This window comes from Anarrhichthys ocellatus, unplaced genomic scaffold (genome assembly GCF_004355925.1).
Source record: "Anarrhichthys ocellatus isolate YVR2014 unplaced genomic scaffold, GSC_Weel_1.0 scaffold1, whole genome shotgun sequence".
Classification (NCBI taxonomy): domain Eukaryota; kingdom Metazoa; phylum Chordata; class Actinopteri; order Perciformes; family Anarhichadidae; genus Anarrhichthys; species Anarrhichthys ocellatus.
The window spans coordinates 5765459-5790664 of record NW_022280031.1 but is presented as its reverse complement, the minus strand read 5'-3'; the positions used below and the strand labels follow the sequence as shown (position 1 = coordinate 5790664).

The 25206-nt window shown below is 42.0% G+C and overlaps 3 protein-coding genes across 3 annotated transcripts; 1 reads left to right on the top strand and 2 right to left on the bottom strand.

The window, feature by feature from the left end:
• Positions 1–1319: 1319 nt before the first annotated feature.
• Positions 1320–8597, bottom strand: bap1 (BRCA1 associated deubiquitinase 1). The gene is made up of 17 exons (XM_031847007.1): positions 8396–8597; positions 8039–8068; positions 7892–7946; positions 7568–7700; positions 6617–6736; positions 6107–6168; positions 5818–5960; positions 5449–5527; positions 5242–5365; positions 4848–4971; positions 4578–4756; positions 4185–4321; positions 3588–4051; positions 3110–3348; positions 2811–2903; positions 2644–2716; positions 1320–2265 (listed from the first exon to the last, which is right to left on the bottom strand). The coding sequence occupies exons 1-17, from the start codon at positions 8430–8432 to the stop codon at positions 2132–2134; spliced, it is 2226 nt and encodes a 741-aa protein (XP_031702867.1). The 5' UTR covers positions 8433–8597; the 3' UTR covers positions 1320–2131.
• Positions 8598–9145: 548 nt separating this feature from the next.
• On the top strand, positions 9146–22920 carry rad54l2 (RAD54 like 2). The gene is made up of 22 exons (XM_031849715.1): positions 9146–9284; positions 10819–11029; positions 11151–11439; positions 11530–11666; positions 11759–11899; positions 11992–12224; positions 12324–12506; positions 12612–12745; positions 12833–13029; positions 13137–13479; positions 13598–13775; positions 13916–14119; positions 14347–14465; positions 14878–14996; positions 16180–16279; positions 16397–16602; positions 16781–16950; positions 17517–17713; positions 18147–18331; positions 18502–18591; positions 18681–18773; positions 19431–22920. Exons 2-22 carry the CDS (start codon positions 10870–10872, stop codon positions 20450–20452), a joined length of 4500 nt encoding a protein of 1499 aa, XP_031705575.1. The 5' UTR covers positions 9146–9284; positions 10819–10869; the 3' UTR covers positions 20453–22920.
• cyb561d2 (cytochrome b561 family, member D2) lies at positions 20710–24943 on the bottom strand. Its single transcript, XM_031849724.1, has 3 exons — positions 24519–24943; positions 24382–24419; positions 20710–24134 (listed from the first exon to the last, which is right to left on the bottom strand). The coding sequence occupies exons 1-3, from the start codon at positions 24649–24651 to the stop codon at positions 23631–23633; spliced, it is 675 nt and encodes a 224-aa protein (XP_031705584.1). The 5' UTR covers positions 24652–24943; the 3' UTR covers positions 20710–23630.
• Between the last annotated feature and the right edge of the window lie 263 nt (positions 24944–25206).

Here is a 25206-nt window from a genome sequence, read left to right as displayed (position 1 = left end):
GATTTAATCCACGTCTGTCCCTCACAGACCATAAACCTAAATGACCAGCAACATCACACATGATTTGTTTGAAATGTTATGTTTGTCCATATTTTGCATTTATGTTCCTGTGAGCCTGAAAGAGGTCCACAGTACACTACAAATTATTTGTGCTTACTCATTATTTAATTACAAAATGATGTAAAGCTAAGACTATTAATCGCCTAATGTATTGGACAATTAGTCAGCAACTATCTTGATAATCGATTGGGATAATCATATAAGTAATTTAAGCAAAGAGGCCAATACATCTTGGTTCCAGCTTTTGAATATACTGCTAATTTTCTGGTCTTTTACAATTTTTAACGAAATACTTTTTGCTGTTTGGACTCTTGATCAGCAGCTAGGGCTTTGGGAAATTCTAAAAATGGTGGCCATTTACCAAAAAAATCATTATCTGATGTAGTTTCAACGAATTGAATAAACAACTAATTGAGAAAAGTGAAAATTGATTAATTCATAATGAAAATTTCTGCTAGTTGCAGATCTAATATTCCTAAACCCACAGATCTTGGTCTGTCTCTAAACCAAATCACAGGCAAACAGTGGTGACATAACACTACAGCATGTACAACTGTGTGGGTGAGGGGTATCTTCTAATGTGTACTCGACCACTCTGATCATATTAGTGCTCAAACGTGTGGTAAAGCCTGACAGTGTCAGATGGAAAATAAAATAAACTTCATGGCAAGAGAGAATCAAAAATTCATGTTAAGTTTGATGGTTTTGACTAATGGTAAATTATGTTATATGTGACAAGACTGTTTACTAATTTGGTTGATGTGAAGATGTTATTTCATTCCGAAAAAAATGAACTATAGGTCTACAGTATTTTACTACAAATAAAACAAAAAAATACTGTTGGAAGAAAAAAAGTGAAATTGTTCTGGAAAATATATAATAATTATTAGAAAATAACACCAGTACAAACACACTAAGAATACAAAATATACCACAGCCATATTGCCACAACAGTCCCTATGCAGTCCATCTTATTGTGAACCATCTCTCTTTACAGCATAGTGAGGAGATGATTCTGAGATGGTCCCACTCGCTCCTGAAGGATTGCTCTCCCTAGTGTACACCAACTGTCACTACAATAAAACACTTAGATCTAATAAACCTAATCTTGTTTACCTACTAAGATTTGTAACCACATTAACAACATTGGTAAACATGTTGTTGTACTATGAGAGGGAATCCTACAAAAATATAAAATACTGTAATCCTGGATCAACCATTCTAGACCCACCATTAAAAAAAAAAGAGTGAAATCTTGATTATAGCAAGACATTTTATTGACTTTATTGTAGTATGAATCGGCAAGCACACAGAACAACTGAACTCAGTGATGAGCCAATTAACAGTTACATATGTACAAAAACAGACAAGATCACACATCCAACTTAATATTCACTCACTTTGAGATCCATTTCAAGTACAAAAATAACAAAAATAACAGCGTGTTTTTCATTTGCCGGACCTCAAAAAGATATTCATACACAGCAAGAGACCCTTTGTTGAAAAAACATTCAAGAGTGTGATTAAAAGATGTTTTTTTTTATGTTACAAGGTGAATTACCAACAGTGAAGAGATTATAACTGAAATGCTATGGAGGAATAAAACACCTTCTTTTGTCAGAACACTCAATACTTCATTGGCACCATAAAAACATGGGTAAGGGATGCAGTTGAGAAAATATCAACTTATTGTTACCAAATTGAATATTTATTGACATACTAAACTAACCATAAGACTGTAGAGGAGGTCTTTCAATAATAATGAATGCTTTGCCAGATAAAAAAAAAAGCATTCAACACACCATTGGGCACATGCCTTTTTTCATATTTACAAACAGTCAATAGCAGTGGCACAAGAAAGAAGAAAATTTACATTGAGACTAAAATGGTAGTACATATATACATAAATGATAAGAACTAACCAAACACATGGTCGATTTCATGAAGGAGAGGAGGCTCAGACTAAAATACAACCCTAGACTGCCGTTGAAACAGAGGTTCAGGATTGCATTCATTTCATTTTCTCTGTGGTGATTGCTTGGTTTCTTACAGAAGTCGTGATTGTTTGAAGTTACTGGCGCTTGGCTTTGTACGGTCGGGAGCGTTTCCTGCGATCGGGCTTCCTCTGTTTGTGCAACCGGCCGATGCTCACTCCCTGACGGCGACGCACGGAGATGTTTTGCTCCACAAGGCTGGCCAACATGCCTGAAGAAGATACCCAGTCAGAGTGAGTGAAGGAGCAAAGAAATTACAACAACAACAAGAAATTTTAGCATGTAACTAGGATTGTGCAAATGTGTGGTGGATAAAATGGTATTTATTTTTAGTCTTTTATTTCTACTTTTTAGGAGGGACATGCATACAAATGCCTGTTGTATTTTGTGTGTTAAGCTGGTAAAGAGGAAAAAGGTGGCCCTGTATGTGTTTTACAACAATATCACATAAATATGATGTGATGTGAATGGAGAGGTATGAAACATTTGGGCACTAATGATCCACCACAAAGAACCCAGGAATATAAGTGGAACTTTAAAAGGTTTAAATGCATTTTCTAATGGAAAGAGTAAAGAGAGAGAGATTTACCTTCTTGGGCCAGCATTGATATAAAGGTGCAGATGAACTCATCGTAATTATGGGTCCTCCTCTGATCATCGATCTGATCAAATGAAAACACATTTTTGATTAAAAGCCAACACAAACAATGTCTCACTCACCAAAAATTGGATTGGTTCCAGGTAAACAAAACCTACTTTGTATTTCTTTCTCTTTTCTACTTCCTCCTTTAGATACACCTCATAATTGGCAATGTCGGCCTCCACACACTTGAGCAGTGCAAGCAGCTCCTTCAAGAGACGGAAAAAGATGAACCGCTCAGTGTGTTTGTTGTTTAATATACCTTTATAGTATACAGCTTTATAAACAACTTCCGTATTGGCAGCACAAGGAAGAAATGTGAGACTAATGTGATGTCAAAAAAACATATTGGCAGGCTGATAAAAATAGCAAGGTACATATTACAGTTATAACGCGAGGAAATCCTTGGACTTACTTTGGGAGAGTACTTCTCCCCAGGGGGCTTGCTGTCTGCCGTAGTTTCCGTAGCATTGGACTTTTCCTTGCTAGGCTTCACCTCTGCTCCATCTTTCCTCTCCTCTTGTTTCATCTCCACGGACGGTCCCTCGTCTCCCTCATTCACGGCTTCCTTTTCTGCTGCCGAGAGGTCGGCTTTTTCGTTGTCTTTTATCTTCTCGAGAGTGCAAGGCCGCTTTGTGCCATCAGCAGCCAAATCTACCGATACAGAGGAGAGATAAAGTAGCAATCTATGAAAATAAGCTAGACTCAGACAATCCATTAATAAAAATACTGTATGCTATTCTGATTAAAGGTCCTGTTTACACCCATTGTCTATGATGATTAATATTCTCTGACTGTTATCAAGGGATAGACTAAAATGCTCGCTTCAACAGAGACTTTTAAAATCACCTTTGTATATAACACGGACTATAGTAAGGACCTCTTGCACTCACCAGATGGAGGGAGAGCATAGATGACTCCATCCTCCTGCAGGTGCAACAAGGCTGCGCTGACAGAGGGACCCAGTTCTCTTACGGCGCGGTTATGTCTGGAGTCTAGCCTGAGCATCTCATCTTCTCCAAACAGCACACGAGACAGATGGGATGCCACTGGACTGGATGGCCGCGTGGCAGCCTGGGAGCGTGCGGGGGAGCGTAGCGGGGAGTTGAAGGCGCTGCCAATCTCAGAGGCCGTGTCGGTGCTTTCGTTGCTGGGTGTGGGGGAGGGCTGTGAAGCAGATGTGATGCAAATACCTCCTGTGCGCCCTTCTGTGCGTACAGAAAGGGGTGTATTTAGGGCATCTTTCTTTTGGGCTTCCTTCTTCAGTTTCTCAGCCAATACAGTGAGGGCAATCTGGCTCTCCATTCCAGTCCCTGTCCGCCCTGGTCGTGATCGCAGACTTGCCTTCCGTCTAAACCTAAATGACGACAAATTCAAAAACAAGAGCAAAATCTAAAAAGATTCGAAAGAATCTAAAGAGCTTTAGCTTCTTTCAGTCAGGTCATAAACATAGAAATAAAACACACCTATATATTCATTACAATGCTAACCTGTTGGATGTGCCTGCAGAACCAGTGACTTCCTCCTCCTCCTCCTCCTCATCCTCATCTTCATCCTCAGAGTATTGGGGTTTGGCCGGCCCTGCCCCTCGAGAGCGTCCAACTCTAGCAGCAAGATCCTCCTCTTCCTGTTAATCAGAGAATCTTTTGTAAAACTCCACATCATCCTTTTTTCTGCAGCAACTAACATGACTTTAAATTTAAGCTGCTTCAACAACAGGAACAGAGAAAAACATCATACAAAGAGGCTTTTAGTTAACAGTATAGTGGGATTGCATTTTGTACAATACAACCAAATCCTCGGACAAAGATCCGTTCAGGCCAAAATTGGTGAAGAAACTGCAGAACACACAGACTAGCCAGGACCTTTACTTCTGCTCTTACCTGCATTGGAGACTTGGCATAGTTGTGGTTGTCCAGGAAGGCAGGCAGCCGCGGAACGATGGGGTTGGGAGTGGTGACTTGCTGGGGACCTCCTCCTGTGGGGACTGGTGGTTTGCCCATGACCTTAGCGTTTCCTGAGGGGCTAGGGGCATCCTTGGACTGATCTCCTGACTCGTCCACTGAATCGAATGTGAGAGTCGGTGTATTTCAGTAGAATGTTTACAAGATGTATTTGAACAAAGGCCGGGGAAATAAAGCCAACTTAAGTACCTGTTACGGATGTAACTGGCTCCGCATCTGCCTCTTTCTTGATCGTAGTGGTGTTATCATCAACGGAGGAAGACTCCTGCTGCTTCTTGTCGTGGACAAGCTCGGGCTGAGTGAGCCGGATCATCTGAAGGCATGACAACATACAAAAGATATTTTACAACATATTCACCAATGTCAGTAGACGTCACTGAGGAGATCCTGCTCGGCTGAATATCGTCCCCATCACGTTATCTTATATCTCATACTATAAAAGAGGCTTAGCATAAACAATTATAAGCAATACCTCATGAGGACATCAAAACAAGTGTCAACTATGACATGCTGCAGCAAAGGTCACAACAATTCATCTATTTGTATTCTATTTCGGGTGAGGAAATATCTAGTAGTTCCTGACCTTCTGTAGACCCTCCAGAACAGTCTGTCGATTCCTCTTTAGAATTTCCAGTTTGGACTCGTACTTCATCCTGCGGTCAGGCACCACTGCCATGAGGTTGAAGCGAATGTCATGGTACGGCTCACTGAGAAAGAGCAGAGCAACAGCGTGAGAAGAAGAAGAAGGAGGTGAATTATCGCTGCGTGAGCTAACTGGTTCAGGACTCACCCGGCAGTGGCCAGTCCGATCCTCTCCATGATCACCCGCCGAGCTTTATCGGTCCATTCCTCCTCCTCACCCCAAGGCCCTGAAAAACAGTCAAATATTATACTTTATTTATGCGTTAATGCAATTCATAGCAAATTTGTCATGACAAGGAATCCCATAACAATATGAATGAGGCCAGATTTCAGGGCACACACTGGATAAAAGCTGCTTCTAACAATGATAAAACATAAATAACAATAGGTGAACTCTTGAATTCAATACAAACCTCTTGTCGACATATGCTCAGCCTTTATGCAACCCTTTAGTGCTTTGATGCCAGCCAAAATGCTACAAATCAGTGTGAAAAGAACAGGACTGTGTTTCTCATACCGTGGTCAATGGGGTAAGCCTTGAGTCCGTCGAGCTCAAAGAGGCGGTCTTTGATGGGCACATAGCTCACAAAGTGGAAGGCCTCCATAGTTCGCACTGCACTGATCCCATTCTGTTTCTCCGGCAGGTGCCTGGGCTCCGGTCTCCATAGAAACACGGAAAGAGAGCTTTAGAAACTGATGAATGTACAAAGCCGGACATCTCTCACAGTGTCGTCGACCAATCAAATAGGATTCATTTTTCAAAGAGATGTGAAATTGTTAAAAAGGAACCACTGACTGTAACCTACCTGGCGTGGCTGTTATGTGCTCTGGCCAGCTCTGGGGCATTTCCTATTGCGTAACCTTTACTCTGAAAAATACATAAAATGTAAACATGACAGTGGGTGAGCAGGAGGGAGAGAGAATGAATATGAATATGAATATGAATATATATATATATATATATATATATATATATATATATAGTGTGTATTTTGCATTTTAATGCAGAGAGAAAGAGAGACTGTTGATACAAATGAAAAACTCCTGATTTAAAATTAGGCTTGAGCTACAAAAACTAGTTGTAAATGCTCTTGGGGGGCTTTTTTTTTTTCCATTGTCTGTTCTTTATATTTAATGCGTTTCCACCCAGCACCTATTTAGTTTTTATCAACTTCCTAGGATTTCTTAGACTGTAACATCTGAAGGAAAAGCAAATCTGAGGACTGATTTTTAAATAAAAATGTAAATATAAAGCACACGATTAAATTACACTTAACACAACACAGATACATGAGTGAGTGTGAGAAACATCTTACCTCTGGACTAAAGCCTTTAGTGAAAGCCTTCATGCGACTAAGGGTGGTGCCGAGCTCAACGCCACTGCAGTTCAGAAGCACACTCAACAAAGCGTGGGTGGCACATGAATTTGGTATAAGCTAGATACATAAATGACAGCATAAACACAAGTCAGAGTTAGAATATGGCATCATTACAAGACATGATTTATAAGTGCTGGAAGCAGAAAAATATCTTATGACTTCTACTTTGTATGGTTGAATAATCTCTGTATTTTTACATACATACATACACACACACACACACACACACACACACACACACACACACACACATATATATATATATATCAGCACTATCTGTCCTTTCATTAACACTGAATAGTTTGATCTTTGGTTTCATATATATTTGTATTCAAGCTTCTTTTTTAGCAGCACGGTTTCTTACAATTAGGACAAAACATTTTCAGAACTATTTCATTCAATTTTAGATATGAATGTACACATTTTGCAACATATATTACATTATAGGAAAACACAAAAAAATGTAATGGTTAGAAGTACCACAATTTTATGGCTTTTCATAATTTCTTGTGGCTAATAATCAAATAACTTTCACAAATGACTTTGAGGCCAGATAAGGTACGAATGCCACGGTTTTGCAAATTGAATGAAAAAGTAACGACTTAAATACTAAAACAATTGTTGCCTAATGTGATGTTAAATGTTTGTTTATGATTATTGGCGATGAATGAAAGTTGCTCAGGACCACCGTATTTACATTATGGACAGTACTAATGAAAACAATGTATTTCCCTTCGGTGACAATAAAGAACATCTAATCTAATCTAATACTGATAGCATGACAGCTCATGCTCAGCTAAAGGCTTTATGACTTCAAAAACAGATCAGTTGCTCAGTGATCAAAATACTAATCAATAACTACAATAACTGCCAAAGCCAAACACTTACCTGATGAGCAAAGAACATATCATTTACAATTTCCTCGTCAATGACAGAAGTCTCATCCACCAAAGTGTTTACTTTCCTCCTGGATCGACGTTCCTCAATCCACTTGAACAAGAAGATGAAGCCATAGACGGGGCTAAAAAATAAAATCATGTCAAACACTGTTCATGTGTTGATTCTACAGTTCAACAGGGCGTAAGAACACGAACACTATATTCAGATACAAGCTTGGATGGGATTACCTGATTTATCTGCCAGAGTTTCATTATTGATTTACTCGCAACTATTGTTCACCAAACAGACATGTGTTGGTTACAAATGACGTACCTTTGGCATTTGCTTTGAAGATCATATATTTCCTCTACTTGAACACCTTTGATACCTACAGAATACACAATACAATATACATTTTAATTGGCTTTATTAGCCCCCAGGACAGGATTTAGCTATTTTAAAAGTGCAATCGTTACTCACCAAAATCTTCAACCAGCAAAGTGAAGAGTCCTGAAATCATCAAATGTTTTATTTATGGTTAAATAACATAGAGCACACCAGAAAACCGCATGATTGACGAGTTTAACGTTATTATTTTAGCTAATAACGGTAATCCTCCTCATATTTTGCCTTTGGTTACTCGCTCCATCAACTTGCTCAACAGTTGACAATAGACATACATATTCGTGTTAACCGTGTTTCAATCTTGTATTGGATTCAAGTTGCTTTCTACGCTTAATAAGTCAAGCTGCTTGGAAAGCTAACCTGTCCATCTGGATGTATGTGGAAGCTAACGATGGGTGACGTTAGCTGTGTTGTTTGTCGAGTTGTCTTTACCTGGATCACTCTCGAGCTCGAGCCACCCTTTGTTCATTTTCACATTTGAGCCGAGCTGAACTAATCTTTAAGATGTGTTCCAGTCCATGTCCAAAAGAGGTGTAATAATCTTAAACGGTCATGTTGTATCCATTCACGACACAACTGTGGAGAGCTCAAGATAAACACAATAGACAGAAATTGGCCGCCTACAAACTACGTCATCAAGAACCGACAGGGTGTCGCAAAAACACGTCCTCTCCTCAACTTCCTGTTGTCAGAACTGAGACCAAAATAAATCAAATCAGTCAATCAGTGCATTCGTAGTTTTATTTAAACAACTCTAAATGATGGATAAGGTGAAATACTAATCAATTTAAAGGTTAAGTAAATGATTAGTTGAATGTCATTAATTCTTGCACTAATGGTCATAAAGTCCCGACTTTTGTCCAATACAGCTCCACAGTATTTTCAGAACTTGCCATATAACAAATAAATAAATTAGGGCATATTTAATATTCATATTAACATATGGACATGTAAACAAAATTCAAAATGCTACTCTTTTACGTTTTTTATTGTATGAATGTAATGTTACAGGATTAAAGTGAATACTGTTTGGGTAGAGGCTATTTACCAAAAACAAGCACAATACGTAATTCGGACTTGACGTGTTGCAAACATTAAAAGTTTAAACATGAAAACGTTTTTTTTTCCCCTTCGTTTACGGGCTTTCCGGAACCTCACTTGGAGTGTATGGGGACGGTATTAATGGTTACACTGGGGGAAAATGGAAATTAGCAACGCTTATCAGTTCAATTTACACAGTTAACGTACTGGGCGAATTAATTGGTCGGTTGTTGTATGCAAAGCGAGGTTTATTGAAGAGTACAGCAAAGCTGCATGCAAGGTAAGATCCACCAACACCCCGATGTTTGAATCCAACTGGCGCGTCTTACCTAACCGACAGCGTTAGCCTTGTTGTAATTCAGGCTAGCATTAGCTACGTGAACCTCACACCTAAACAATATAAGATTGTTATCTTGTTACGGCAGCCCGTGAAAACGTCGGTTCAGCAAGGAAATCTGCTTTTCTTTGAGTCCAAGATACAACCAGCCGCTCTGTTTTGCTTCCACTAGCTAATGGTCAATGTATAGTTCAACAGCTAACGTGGTATTAGCGTTTTGGATTTGCGTTCATTGTTGTGTAATTAGCTAGCATATTGGTCTGCTCACTCAACCTGAGTAACATTAGCATTTATTTGCATTCAGTTTGGAAGTCCCATTAAGCCCACTAACGACAGGTGTTTGATGTTAACGTTAATTAACAATAACAACAACATGATAACAGATGAGCTGCAGAAGTAGCTTCATGCTACTCGTTAGCTTCCGCCATCCTCGGCTCAGAAGCCTTTGGGAGAAATCCCTCCCATGTGTCACGTCATATTTAACGTTTAACCTTAGATCCCGCTCTGATGAGTCCCCCGTCCTTTCTCTACTATGATCTCAGATGACCGACATTCAGTATTTGATATATACAAATGTAAACATACTGTATGACGGCTGTAGGAGCCTTAGAAAAATAGCCTGTTTTGGACCACAATTGGGACTAACTTCCATACAATGTATACCCCAGACTTCACGCCTGCAAGTTAACCAAATTTATTTAAATGTAGAGATGGATTTCCCATCTAGTTATGCAGTTTGCAGTATTACCAGTATTTGCTTCTCTGTATAATCTGGCCAAATGAACCAGGACTCAGAGGCAGCAGGCCTATCTTCAGACCTTTTTATTTTGTTTACATATCAGCAGCATTACCAACGAAGCCTCTTATAATCCAAAGAACATTTTAAGAAGTCCATTTTTTTTTTTTTTGTTCCAGTGAGATTCTGAAACACTTGTCCATGCTTTTGTCATCAGCAGTCCAGCCTAAATTAACGTTCTTGTTGAGAATAGTGCTTCTCTCCATATTTGGGTCGGGGCTTGATTTAGCATAACGGCTCATAATTGCAGAGATGAAGAGGTGGGGCTTGGTACAATCAATGCAATAGCACAATGAGGAAACAGACTTTTCCTCAACTGGAATGCCCTTTTAATTGGGCCTGTTCATAGTTAGCTCAACAATTCATTTAAATTGTTGTCCCTTGCTTTAATAAGGGCCAAAGATTCCGTCATATCACTCTAGTCCTTTAACACGTTTAACATCAACAGTGAGTACCTGTTCATTACAGAAGTGACTTGGAGATTATGTACCTGACATGGTTAAATTCTAAGTTGTGTGTAATAAATCAAACATTGTAGTATAGTGGTTAGAGAATACTGTATTCACAGTGCAACTAGTTCATCATGTAAAAATAACAAACACTGATGGTTGTAAAATCTCATTGTCCAATAAGGAGGTTTACTTTTGAAAGGTTAAGATGTGATGTCTTTTGTTACTTCAGGGCTCCTGATGAAGGTGTGTAGGTAATACTTTGAGAGCCTTGTAAGACGCCATGTCTGAAGAGGCCATTTCAGAAAGTGACCTGGAGCCCAGCCTTAACAGTGAAGAAGAGGATTTGGAAAATGAGGAGGAGGAGGAGGAGGATGATGACAATGACGACATGGAGGAAGATGAGGATGAAAATGACGGAGACGATGAAGAGGATAGTGTTGGTGAGTGACGAATGAACTTCTCTTGTGCCTCTTATTATTCAAATGCATTCACAGATAAGGATTTGGTGGTAACTAGTCTTTGAAGACATCAACTGAAATACTGTCTATTTTCACTCTCAAGAACGACCTGCGAGTGCAGAGAGCAGGACAGAAGCTGCTCAGGATGGCAGGGACTCCACTTCAACTACCTCCGGAGAGCCATCCCCAGAGTCTCCGTCTCAGCCTGCGTCCCGCCCGTCCTCCAGACCCCCCTCTCGTTCTCAACCTCCAACCAGCCCAGAAAACTCAAGCCAGAGCAAGCCCCCTCCCAGCAAGACAAAGAAACACAAAGCCTCTAAATCAACCAAATCTTCTAAGTCTTCAAAAGGCTCCAAGCCATCTAAGCCTATACACATGAGGAAGAATATCAGGTACATTTATCTGTTTTGATATTTCCCCTCAAGCACAGTATATTGCTCAATGTTGGCATGTAAAACTGAACTTTTTCTTGACGCTTACAGGAAGCTGCTGAAAGAGGATCAGCTGGAGGCTGGAACCAAGGCTGCTCAACAGGAGGAGATGGACAGGAGGAAGCGTCTGGAGCAGCAGAGGAAGGACTTCCCGACAGCAGCCTCAACTGTCCCAGACTCTCAGCTAGGTGACTGTGAAGCTCTACTTTTCCAGCCATATTGAAGTTTGACATTTCTTTTGGGTGCTTTATATCCTAACTATTTCCCGTCTCTCCATCAGTCGACGCTGCTTCAATTTTAGGAGAAGTGTCTCAATTGGTCCCGGCGCTCCTGATCAAGCAGGATGTGATCTGTCTGGACAGCAGTGGCGATGAAGATGAAATAGTGGACCCCAAGCTGCCTGAACTTGCTATTAGAGATGGTAAGATATATGATGCTAATGTGAAACTATGATCCTTTTTTTTCTTCTCCAAGTGACTTCACACTGTTTTCACTTCTCCTGTGATGACGCAGATATAATTGAGCTTAGTTCTGGGGACGAGGACGCCCTGCAGATAAGCAGCGAGTCGGCCGATGAGGATGCAGATAGCACCGCCGCCTCAGAGGAGAGCAGCGGGGCACATATCAACGATGCAATGAATCTGCCCGATGCCCAGGGTCGAGTGCTGGTTAATATCAGTCACCCTGCAGAGGAGAAAGACCTTTACCTTGCTCCACAGCTGGCCAAGGCTGTCAAACCTCACCAGGTATGTTCAAAATCTCTCTCAAAACATCCTTCTTCAGTAGCAGAATAACCCCACAGTCCAACTTGTTTACTCTCAAACATTTGTCTCCTCATTTGTAAGATCGGGGGAATCCGGTTTCTCTATGATAACCTCATTGAGTCACTGGAGCGGTACAAGACCAGCAGTGGCTTTGGCTGCATCCTTGCTCACAGCATGGGGTTGGGCAAGACACTGCAGGTCATTTCCTTCACTGACATCCTACTGATGAATACTGAGGCTCACACTGTGCTGGTCATTGTTCCTGTGAGTAATACAAGTGTGTACAGTGCTAAAAGAAATATGTAGACTAAACATTCTTATTGTTTTGATTAAATTAACCTCTGAAATCTTTTTTTCCCTTCATAAAAGGTGAACACACTCCAGAACTGGCTGACAGAGTTCAACCTCTGGCTCCCACCACAAGAAGCCCTTTCCCCCGACACTGACCCTGCATTCGTCACAGGCCGCACATTCAAAGTTCACATTCTCAACGATGAGCACAAGTATGTAACGCGCCATGTTGTGTGCAAGATTAAGCATTGATCGTCAAAACATTTAAGCTGTTAATCGTCGCTCTGTGTGACCTGCAGAACGACGTTGGCCAGGGCCAAAGTCGTGGAGGAGTGGTCCAGAGATGGAGGGGTGTTGCTGATGGGTTATGAGATGTACCGCTTGCTGTCCATGAAAAAGAGCTTCGTCACGGGCAAGAAGAGGAAATCAAAGAAGCCAGCAGGACCAATCATCATTGATCTGGATGAAGAAGACAGACAGCAGGAACTCATGAAAGGTCGGCAGAGGCCGTGGCCTACGTTGTCTGTGTCAAATGCAAACAAATGTACGGTGTAATTTATATTTACAGACCGATTCCCTCAATCTTCCCTTTTGTCTTTTCAGTTATTGAAAGGGCCATAGCGCGGCCGGGCCCAGATGTGGTGATATGTGACGAAGGTCATCGCATTAAGAACTACCACGCCAGCACATCACAGGCTCTGAAGAACATCCGCTCCCGGCGCAGAGTCGTCCTGACCGGTTACCCGTTGCAGAACAACCTCATTGAATACTGGTGCATGGTGGACTTTGTTAGGCCTGACTTTTTAGGCACACGTCAGGAATTCAGCAACATGTTTGAGCGGCCCATTCTGAACGGGCAGTGTGTGGACAGCACTCCTCAAGACGGCCGCTTGATGCGCTACCGCAGCCACGTGCTGCACAGCCTGCTGGAGGGTTTTGTCCAGAGGTAAACTTTCTGTCAGTGCTGGATTTAGAAAACTGAACATCATGGTGGAAAAGAAAGCATAGTAGCCTGGATAACGCTTACCTGTCAATAATCTCTGTGGTGCTTTTCTGGGTTACAGACGAGGTCATGATGTGCTGAGAGACTCGCTTCCCTCCAAGGAGGAGCATGTGATCTTGGTGCGGCTCTCTCCCATTCAGAGGGCGCTGTATACCGAGTTCATGAAACGCTTTCGAGAAGCTGGGAACAATGGCTGGCTCGGTCTAAACCCACTCAAAGCCTTCTGTGTATGCTGCAAGGTGAGGCTGCTTTCCTTGCTGTTAGGTAGAAGCTTCTGGTGGAAGGACCAGACCAACCGGTTTTCCGGTGATACATTTGATGAATCAGTTTTTTTTTTTTTATCAAATAAGCCTCCTTCCTCTTCCCCGGATCCCTCCAGATCTGGAATCACCCAGACGTCCTCTATGAAGCCCTGCAGAAGGAGAATCATGCCAACGAGCAGGACCTGGACCTTGATGACATCCGCTGTCCTGCAGGCCTAAAAGCCAAAGTGGCCGACTCGAGCAACAGCAAAGTCAACAACGCCCTGCCGCTAATCAACGTCTCCCAGGAAAGAGCCAATCAAGTCATCACATATGAATGGGTATGTCATGACAGTTAATGTGAAGCTGTTGTCTTCTGGGCTCAGTTTTACAGCTAAAAGATTACTTATTGTTCGATTTTTGTTTCAAGCTCGTAAAATGTTGAATATTGAAATGTTTACTACATTGTTTAGTGCCGATATGTCTGCTATACCAATATGTAATCTTAGTCGTCATGTCCGTATAGAGACCTGAGGTCTTAATTCAACCTCTACATTCTATGTTCCAGGCAAAGGGCATAATGTCAAACTACCACACCGGAGTTCTGGAGAACTCTGCCAAGATGATTCTGCTCTTCCACTTGATTGATGAGTGTGTAGCAAGAAGAGACAAGATGTTGATCTTTAGGTAAGTCCAGCGTACATTGTGTTAACCACCATTAAGCGGCTTAGAGACGAGGGAGACTGACTTTGCATTTCAGCTTATTAGATCAGACTTCTGGAGCTTTCAGAGGTTTTTACAAACTGTAGGAAATTCATATTTTAATCTTCCTACACTGTGTGAGGTTTTCTGCTTCTCTTCCAGGTTACTCCTGTAAGCAGGAATTTCATAGTTTACTAAAATGATGACCTTTTAATTGAACACATTTCCTAGTTGTTTGTAGTCCTACATGTACATACAGCAGTACATCTGACTGATTAATAGTACCTCCTTACTTTGAGTAACAACACTGCAGTCACTTTATTTCATAAGGTTTATTCATTCCATACCAAAGTGTACTTTTCTTACCGCTTATCTGTTTCTGCTCTTTCCCTTCTAGTCAAAGTTTGTCCACCCTGACGGTGATTGAGGACTTCTTAGCAAAGAGACCCATGCCGACAGGCATCGCCTCCTCTGACGCCCAGAGCCAAAACTGGGTTCGCAATCTCAATTACTACAGTGAGTCATCCAATCTGTTCTCTCTCTTCTCTCTCCCAAACAGCAACTCTGAATCAGAATCAGCTTTATTGGCCATGTATGCTTACGCATACATGGAATTTGTCTCCGGTTTCCACTCCGCTCTCAATGTACAAACACAAATTTACAATAAACAAGACTATATATATATATATATATATATATATACACACACACACACACACATATGTGAACATAAACCTATAGACAATGGCATGAATTAGAAGTGGTGGTAATAGTGCAGTATAACTTATTTATTGTTCATGAGAGTGATGGCCAGTGGAAAGAAGCTGTTCCTGTGTCTGGTGGTCTTGGCGTACAGAGCTCTGTAGCGCCTACCAGAGGGGAGGAGGTGGAACAGCTTGTGTCCAGGGTGTGAGGGGTCTGCAGAGATCTTTCCAGCCCGTTTCCTGACTCTGGAGGTGAACAAGTCCAGGATGGAGGGCAGGCTGGAACCAATGATCCTCTCTGCAGACCTGACAATCCGTTGCAGTCTGTTCCTGTCCTGTTTGGTGGCTGATCCGAACCACACAGTGATAGAGGAACAGAGAACAGACTGGATGATGGCTGACTAAAACAGGATCAGCAGCTCCTGAGGTAGGTTGTACTTCCTGAGCTGGCGCAGGAAGTACAACCTCTGCTGTGCCTTTTTCCGGATGGTGTTGATGTTGGAGGCCCACTTCAGGTCCTGGGAGATTGTGGATCCCAGAAACTTGAAGGTCTCCACAGCAGACACAGTGTTGTTGTGTATGGTGAGGGGGGGTAGTGTTGGGGGGCTCCTCCTGAAGTCCACTGTCATCTCCACAGTTTTGAGCTTGTTTAGCTCCAGGTTGTTCTGACTACACCAGAGGACCAGCTGTTCAACCTCCCGCCTGTACGCAGACTCAACTCTGCAGGAAGTGTGGTCATCACCACTGAAGCCTCACAGTTGTGATGGTCTTTATTGATTTAGTATCAATATTGCTGCAATTCCTTGCAGTTCTTGACACGAATGTTTGTTTTTTGTAAATATTGTTTGAGTCTTTTTTTTTTTTTAATAAATCTCCCGTAAGAATTTGATAGAAATGTCCAGGATTAAAAATCTCAAATATCTTAAGTATTCAAAGAAAAATATGACCATGTTTAGGTGCTTCAGTGTTGAGAGCTAATGTGTGTCTGTCTACAGGACTGGATGGGAGTACATCTGCTTCAGAAAGAGAGCGACTGATCAATCAGTTTAATGACCCAGAAAACACCAAAACATGGGTCTTCCTACTTTCTACAAGGTGTGTGTCGCTGCTCTCTTTTTTTTTTTTTTTTTTTTTTTTTCTCCCTAATCATTTTTCCCACTTCCCGTGTTCACTGACTGAAATATTATCAATAACTTGCTGTGTTCCTTTCAGAGCGGGCTGCTTGGGGGTAAATCTGATTGGGGCTAACCGTGTGGTTGTGTTTGATGCCTCCTGGAACCCGTGTCATGATGCTCAGGCGGTGTGCAGGGTGTATCGCTATGGTCAGAAGAAACCCTGCTACATTTACCGCCTCGTCTGTGATTTCACCTTGGAGAAAAAGATTTATGACCGACAAGTCTCCAAACAGGGCATGTCTGGTAAGAAATACACTGAAATCCTGACCGTTACTTTCAAGGCACATTTTCTAAATGCGAGCAGTGTGTCCATGGATTGGACGTTTCCATACTTTCACACTTAGACCTGCTTTGATTATTAAAAAAAAAAAAAAAAACATAGGACCTTTTTAAAATGTTGTGTCTGTGTGTTTGTCTAAAGACCGTGTGGTTGATGACCTGAACCCAGTGCTGAACTTCACTCGTAAGGAAGTGGACTCGCTGCTGCATTTTGTAGAAGAGGAACCTGGAAGGATTTCTCTGGAAGCCCAGGAGGAATTTGAAATCGTGATGCATCAAGCGTGTCAGCTTTACCCACACCTCATCACCAAGGTACAGTTGCATGATGGGCGTCACTTACACAGCCATGTCCCCTGTTATGTTGATGTTCTTCTGTTTTCGATTGACTGGTGACTTCTTCTATTCTTGTTGAACTGTTTCAGAGGGATCTTTGTCTGGTTGTACAGCATTTTGTTCTCCATCTACATGACTTATTTTTGCAAAACTTTCATACAAAATAACATCTATTTGTAAAGAGACTTTCTACAACCTAAAAGCATGAAAGACATTTCCAAAACATAGAGTAGCCAAACTTTTAAACGGCAATGTATAAGCCTAGACCCTACTAGAGGTTTTTGTGGTTGATGTTCGAATTTAGGTATTTGATAATTCAATACTAGGGCTGCAGAGTACAAAAACACAAACTTCTAAATGCCTCACCGCTTACCAAAAGAAAACCTCACGTAAATTCGAGTAACACTTACATTTCCCAGCTTACCTAGTAAAACTGGAATTCTATCTGAAATGGGCAGAAGTCCGTCAACCTGCCTCTTGAATGGAAAATCCAATCTGACGGTTGATCTGTAATTTAATTTCCCTCTTTCCATTTGTCTCCTTAGCAACCTTTTCATCACGAGTCTCTGCTGGTGGATCGGAAGGAATCGAAACTGACCAAAGCCGAGAAGAGAGCCGCCAAGAAGAGCTACGAGGAGGAGAAACGAGCCTCTGTGCCCTACTCGCGCCCCTCGTACGCCCCTTATTACCCAACCAGTGATCAGACGCTCACAAACATACCAGCATTCAACCAACGCGGCTGGTGGGTTTTACACGCCATATTTTAGCTTGCATTCATTTTATGTATCTCATTTAATTGTTTGCATAGTGGCTCACAGATGCTAATGTTTTGTTTCAATGTAAACCATTAGCTCCACAGCTACAACTACAAACTAACCAGCTGTGTTTTCCTGATATTCTGTCATGCAATGCATTTACAATTTACACTTTCCTCCACGAACATATTGAGGAATCTCACTGCTTACTGGCAAAAACAGGCGTCCAAATTTAAACCACCATTAAGTTTGTTGCTTTCTTTGAGATTGTAGCTCTATGTGAGTTTATCTTCTTTTTCTAATAAATTTCCATCAGACTAGAGAAAACTGTTTTGTGTGTGTGTGTGTGTGTGTGAGTGTGTGAGTGTGAGTGAGAGAGAGAGAGAGAGCGTCTCATGAGTTCAGCCCTCCTATTTTCAGGCGTCCCATGGCACGGCCAGATGACAAGCCTGTGGCAAGTGTCAGGCCCATCCAGTCAACCCCAATCCCCATGATGCCTCGCCAGGTCAGCATGGGCATTGCTGGCTCCAGCGCTGCCGGCAGCCTGCCCGTCAACTTCCTGCAGAAAGCCGGAGTTTATGTGCAGAGAATTGTCACCTCAACTGGTAATGTATAATATTTGAAACGCTTAAATCAGTGAATGTGTCACACCAACCCTGAAATGTTACATTTTGAATACACCATTTAATCTTTCAATAGAAACAAAAATGAATTATTTCTTGTGACATGTAGTGACCAGGCGATAACAGCTGCCATTTTTGTTTTGGATCTACAGATATTGTAATCCCAGGAGCCAACAGCACAACAGATATTCAAGCTCGAATTAGTGCAGGAGAGAGCATCCATGTCATCAGAGGATCGAAAGGTAGTTGCAACAACGCAGTCATTTCTCTCTTCATACAAAGCATTTTGAGTTACGGCCGAGTCCATCACTTGACGTATTCTCCACCACAGGTACCTACATTAGGACAAACGATGGAAGGATTTTTGCTATTCGATCTGGAAAGTTCAGTCGGCCAGCACTCGGGGGCTCGGCTGCTTCAAGGGGTACAAAGTCATATTTATTCATCTTGGTTCCTGCCGTATCATTTTAAAGTCTTACAACAATGAGGGTGATCTTCTTTTACACATGAAGTTCAGTTTACTTGTCATAAGAAGTTTCTATACAACCTGTGAAAACAGTTTACTGTCTTCTTTCAGAGAAAAACCCCAGATGATGTCATAGTGATGTCATCAGGGTTATCTCCGTTTTGGCTTTAGACTTAAAGACTTCTACAAAAAGCCTTAAAATGTGGAGTCTTAAAGATGTGGGCATTTAGGAGGTGTCTGATGGAAGACACCATCAATTTGGAGGGATTTGAGCGCTTTACAGTTATTACGGAGTGAAAGTCAGGATACCTCAACTTGTGCTGCACACATTTGAACTATCCTTATTTGATGGTTTCTGACAACCCTCCAACTGTATGGAAGTAACATACTTAATCTGGAGTACACATTAAACACGTCAGTACGTTAAATACAATGTTTTAGAGGAGGAAACACTACAAAGACTTACTGTTGGTTATTAGTTTCTACAGCATTTGTACATTAAAGGACACATTTCACCATCTTATTTCCAGGATTGACCTTTTCAAACATGAATTATTCAGAGACACTGTACATGTCTCCTGACATTTCACGAGTGCATTTCTCTCTCCGCCACAGACACCCAGGGTTCCCTGATCCATCCACTCAGTAATGGCTGTTCCTCGCCTGTGGATCAACAGCAGGGCTCCCCCAACGGGGAGCAGCGGCCCTCCTCTCCCTTAAGCTCTGAGATTCTCAGAGAGCTCAGCCGCTACGCTTCATCCACGGGTGACGCCACCGCTGCCGGCATGGGGAATGAATTGCCATCGCCGTCAGAAATGTTGGCTATAACAGCGGGGAGTGAAGGCAGTTCGCAAAACAATCAGGCCGGTGATCTCAACAGGCAGCTCAGCGACGACCTCTTGAGCTCGGTTTTAGAGATGCGTGGCAGCAAGCGCAGGAGTACTGAAAGCCAGGGCAACACACAAATGGGAGGCAAACGCACTTCTGCTGCAACTCGATTCCCTGGACTGTCCATGGGCTCCAGTGGGCTCGGCTATCCCCCGGTGGGTCTGAACTCCTCCTCCCTACTGGGGAACCTAGGTCCCATGAGTCATCCACTTCTGATGGGTGGTAGCGGTGGATCGTCATTCCTTCAGACGCCGGGACAAACCCTGGCTGACCTACAGACCATGTTCCCCTCTGCAGGCTCGGACCTACTGAGACAGTCTGCCACAGGAAACGGACACCTTCCCAGCCCCTCCTCGTCCTCTCTGCCGACCGTTTTCTCCTCCGCTTCCACCACCATCCCCATGTCATCTACAGCCTCGGCAGCCACTTCTTCCTCCCTGGCGTCCGGTTCTCTGCCTCCGTACTTAATGAATCCCAACATGGCCGGACTGCTGTCATCCGGCTTCCCTCTCAACTACAGTCAGTCGCTGCTCTCTGAGCCGAGGATGTATCCTACCTCTCTCCTCTCCGGGTCAGGGGGATTCCCCACGTCTAACTCCAGCTCTGCTGCATCCAGTTTCCTCTCCCACTTCAACAATCCCACTTCCAGCCTGTTGGGGGCCGCGCTGACTCAGCAGGACATGCATCAGAGTGCAGAGAACGGCGGCAGTAGTTCTGATGACGACGTCATAGAGGTGATGGGACAGTAGAGTGGCAGTTTTATCAATCATGGCAAACATAAGTTAGGAATGGGAATGATTACACGTTTACTAAATGAACTAAATAGATTCTGTTACAGCATCTACCCTAACCTATAAACGGATCATTGACGGTCAGATGCATTGTGATGTTCTGAATATGTGAGCACATCAGAACGCAAGTAGGGACAAGAGGAAAATAATCAGATAAATAGAACTTTTCAGGAACTAAACTATCCCCTTTAATCACGATGAAGTTAGAAAATAACTATTCAGTGAAATGTGTTTCGGCCTTGCTGTTCATCAAATTAGCTGCATTCCCATTCCGAATGGTCTCATTAAACTACACACACACACACACACACGGATAGACTCTCACCTGCAACTGAGAGAATCAACTTGTACCTTAATGACTTTACAAAGTCAGAGTAACAAATCCTTATGCTGAATATCCCAGAGTTGTTCAGCTGGAGCGTCGGAACAGACCACTGTTGTCGGGGACCAGCTGACTCTTTCTAAGCACAGCCTCCACTGCGAGGCCTCTCAGTGCTGTTCCTTTTATTTCCCCCGAATTCAAACGGAATAATGTGATGACTGCTTCTTGTTGGATTGTCTTATCCACATTGCTGTGAAACGGTCTAGTGCAAACCAAAATTTGACCAACTGTTTCACCTGTCAGCAGTGCTCACCTGCTGAGCACTGATCAACTCTTCCTTTTCTACTAAACGATACCGGAAGGCAACACAATAAACAACTCACGGTGGCTCCAGAGCGTGGTGTTAATATTCGTCAAAATCCACTTCATTATATATTTAGAGAAAATCCTTGGAGGCTTACCTTCAGCAACAGAGATCTTAGGCTTTCAGAGCATATTTTAGTCTTTAGCAATTTGATAGACATTGTAGCATCCCCTGTATGTGTGATACTGTAACTGAACATGTTGATACTTTGTAAATAACATCATTATCGTTGTTTATATTGCAAGTCAATACTGTGCAATGTGTAGATTTTGGTTGGAGGGAGATGGTTTTGTTATTACAGCGACTATCGTGGTGATAAACACGCTCTCGCATTGATGCTAGTGAAACAAATTTATGTTCAACTTTATAATTTACCTCTTTTTTTCCCCCTTAAAACTAAAGTGAATGTACTTTCATGTTAGCCTTTCATAACACGAGGATTCGGACTGTGTTCTTTCATTTTTAGCCTTAAATAACACAAAGGGGTCTTGAGTCTGGAGCATTCATCTTGGTACATCCTTTTTACAAATCTGTTGGAAGAACTACGGAGCATTTAGACAGTCGGTGTGAAACTCCAAACACGTGTTGGGCAGATTCAGCGTTGTGTGGAAGGCAACAGGAGAAGAAAGCAAGTTTTCATGTTGGTCAGTTGCCGCTTTTCTTTGCAGTTTTTTTTACTCAAGTGTCCCCACCATCAGACAGCCCTACATGAAGATTTGATGATCCTAATTTTCTTATGAGAACAAATGTTACCTAAACTGTAGGAAACATTGCATTCATGCAGCCTGAGTGTCTAAAACCTTCAGTCAATGTAGCCACCAACCATCAAAACAGACAGCGAACATTTCCCTACAAACACCTGTGACTGTTGCAGAACCAGGTCCGGTGGTGCGGTGGCCTTTACCGAAATTACAGTGCCATCGCGTGGTAGCGTCTGTAAAAGCAGTGCAGTGTACGTAGCTTCTGTCAGTAGTGTCGGTCTGCGGTGCTTTAGGGAGTTTAGGTCTTTGCTGTACTCTGTAGCCTTGTGTCTCTGTGTTGTGATGACACCTCAAGGTATGTCGATTTAGGAAAGCCCTTCTCCTTTGTCTGTAAAATAGGTTAGACGCAGTGGTTGTTAACTTTTTAGAAAATACTGGATAACCTGAGACAACTGATCATTCCCTATGAAGTTCGATTTTGCTCCCACTGTTCACTTTTTGTTACTACTGGCTCTTTCCCTGTTCTGAACGCTTCATTTCTATCAAGGAAGATGGAGGTTTTTTTCAGCATGTTTGGGGAACTTGTGATGGTTTGTTTCAGGTTTAAAGGTGGAGCTGGTACTTAATGGATCATATCTGCTTGTGAACTGTACGAGGTACATCATATTGACGCCATGTCTTTTTGATCTGTTGGATACCTTTTGCATTTGAATCTTGGGAATCGTCAATTTATAAAAACCTGTCTGCCATTTGTCAATTACGTGCATTTTTATTTCATGGAAATATTTCAGTTTTTTCAAATGTTTTTTATATAACTTCTTATTGCCAGTTGTCTCCCTTATTTCAATGTAAGCGTCCGAAATTTATTTATAATGGAAAATACATTCTTTGTTGTAATTACATTTTTTTTTAACGTTTTGTTCACTTTGACCCATTGACGGCTGATTCAGTAAGAATTTCGTACATGCAGCCTAGATCGAAGCAGAATATGACTGTGTTATCAATGTTATTTTAACAATAAAACAATCTTCTATTGCATTGTGAATCATTTACAAATTCTTTTAATTTACAACATGCAACATAAATAGTCAAAAGGCAGGATAAGCAACCTGAGATACAATAGTTCAACACTTTCAAGGCGATAGGAAGGGTTTTAGAAATATCTCCCAATATGATGGTCTAAAACCTTCACACTGCACAGTTTGCTGTAGAGAATATGAACCGCTTTATTTTAATTTATGTATTTTAGGCACAAATTTTAATCCTTTTTCTAAAACAATCTACAGGCGTGCTAGCAGCTCACTGCTTTGCAAAATGCGGTTCTGAGTTTTATCAGGTATTATATTCACCAGTTTAATTCAGCATATTAGCGTGCTAACAATTGGTGTTAAAATCAAAGTACAGCAGAGGCTGATGGGAATGTCATTAATTTTGGAAGTATTTGGTCATAAAATAAATCCCTTGTGTCATTTTACCTAGAAAATAAACAAAATCCTTGAAAGAACAAAACAAATGTTTGACCTCAAGTGTTCTCAATGGTTCTGTGTATGTAATCCAAAAAAAGCAAGAAAAGAAAAATTAATTATCCACATTTGACACATGGTGCTTAATAACCTTCAACGAGGCGTGCAGCTGCAGACACCAGTTCCTTTGTAACTTTCATGGAAACCAAACTGATTTTATGTGAGTAATGAAATCTACGGGACAAAACTTGCACAAGTATTCAGTGAGTGTTTTGAGTGTCTTCGGTCAGGACTGCAGCCGTTTCTTAGCCGTGTACGCGCTGCTCACTTGGTTCATTATGACGAGGGCATTGAGAGCCGAGCAGAGTGCTGACAGGTACCAGGTGTATTCCCCCACTGATCCAGTAAACCAGGCAGAGCTGAGGCCGAGGAGCAGGCTGCCACTGCCCAGCAGGTATGTGACCATTCCAGTTGCTGCATGGTAGCGTTTGAGTTTGGCGAGGGACCAGCCTTTGGCCAGGGAGTGGTAGATGAGAGGCACTGCTGCCAGAGACTGCAGCCCCACCACACTCACCGTGAGCAGGCCCAGCACACCGTGCCACGAGGTGAAGTGGGGTTTCCCGTTCAGGTGTTTGTTATAATAGATGGCTGCCAGACCCAGGACTGCACAGGACGCACAGAGGCCCTGCAGGATCCCGTGAACACGACCTTTTGTCTTGTGTGAGAACCTTTTCAACGGGGAGCCATGGGGGGAGAAAAGAAGTATGGCTTCTGTCATGAAGAAGGAGAACTAATGGGAAAGGAAGAACATAAATAAATGGAGCAGCTACTCACTGTTATTGTTGATTCGTCTGTTGGTCTATAAAATATAGAAGGTCCATCACAATTTCCTAAAGCCCAAGTTTACATATTCAAATTGCAAATTGCATGCTTGAGAAACATGCAGTTTGACTTGAAAATGAATGAATATTGATATTATTTTTATTAATCCACTTATAACAGCTGAAAAAGATTTATAATGAAAGCTTTCAACTTACAGCTAGTGTCATGAAGAAAGGATGCCAGGAAAACCAACCTAAAATAAAACAAACATCAAACAAACAAATCAAATCAACAAATGGTATTCCAACAACTAACACACAACCATGTACCAGATGATACTAAGAGCACTCACTTGTACCCGGTCGAGACAGGACTGCGATGAACACAGTGAAGCCGATGCAGATACAGTGGGACAGAAGTGCGGAAGCTGTTCTGGTACAGCCGTAGATCCGAGGCTCGGACCCAGTCTCTTTGTTGTAGACCATATTAAACACAAGTGTATGTGGAGTTGAGCAGTTCAACAGCAATCGTCCGACTGTACCTGTACCACAGGTTGTCACCTAAAATGAACTCGTATAGTTTAAGCTAAACAGAAGCGGAAGTGGTGATTAATGAAGCGTTACCGTTGCCTCCTCGTGCTTAAGTGTTGTTGGTTTTCAAGATAGAAGACGGGACTTTAATAGCAGAGTCCTACATATACAGATAACTGTCACATGGCGGTAACATAACGATTCACTGATCTTTATAACTGTGAATGAAGTCCAATGTGCTATACGTTACATCACTGGACAGAAAATAACAAAACATCCGGTTAGTTATTTTCAGAATAAAGCGTTATAGTGTCAATCCACTGTCACTCAAAAGACTATAAAGGCTATCCACCAAACATAATTCAACCTGAGCAGAAGTCTATACAGCCAGAATAAGTGAAAACACCTGTGTGAGGTTGTGGGGCCTTTAAACTTCACACACACACACACACACACACACACCTTTCATTACTACTTAACAAGGAATACATCATTAGAGTTTTGTTCTCA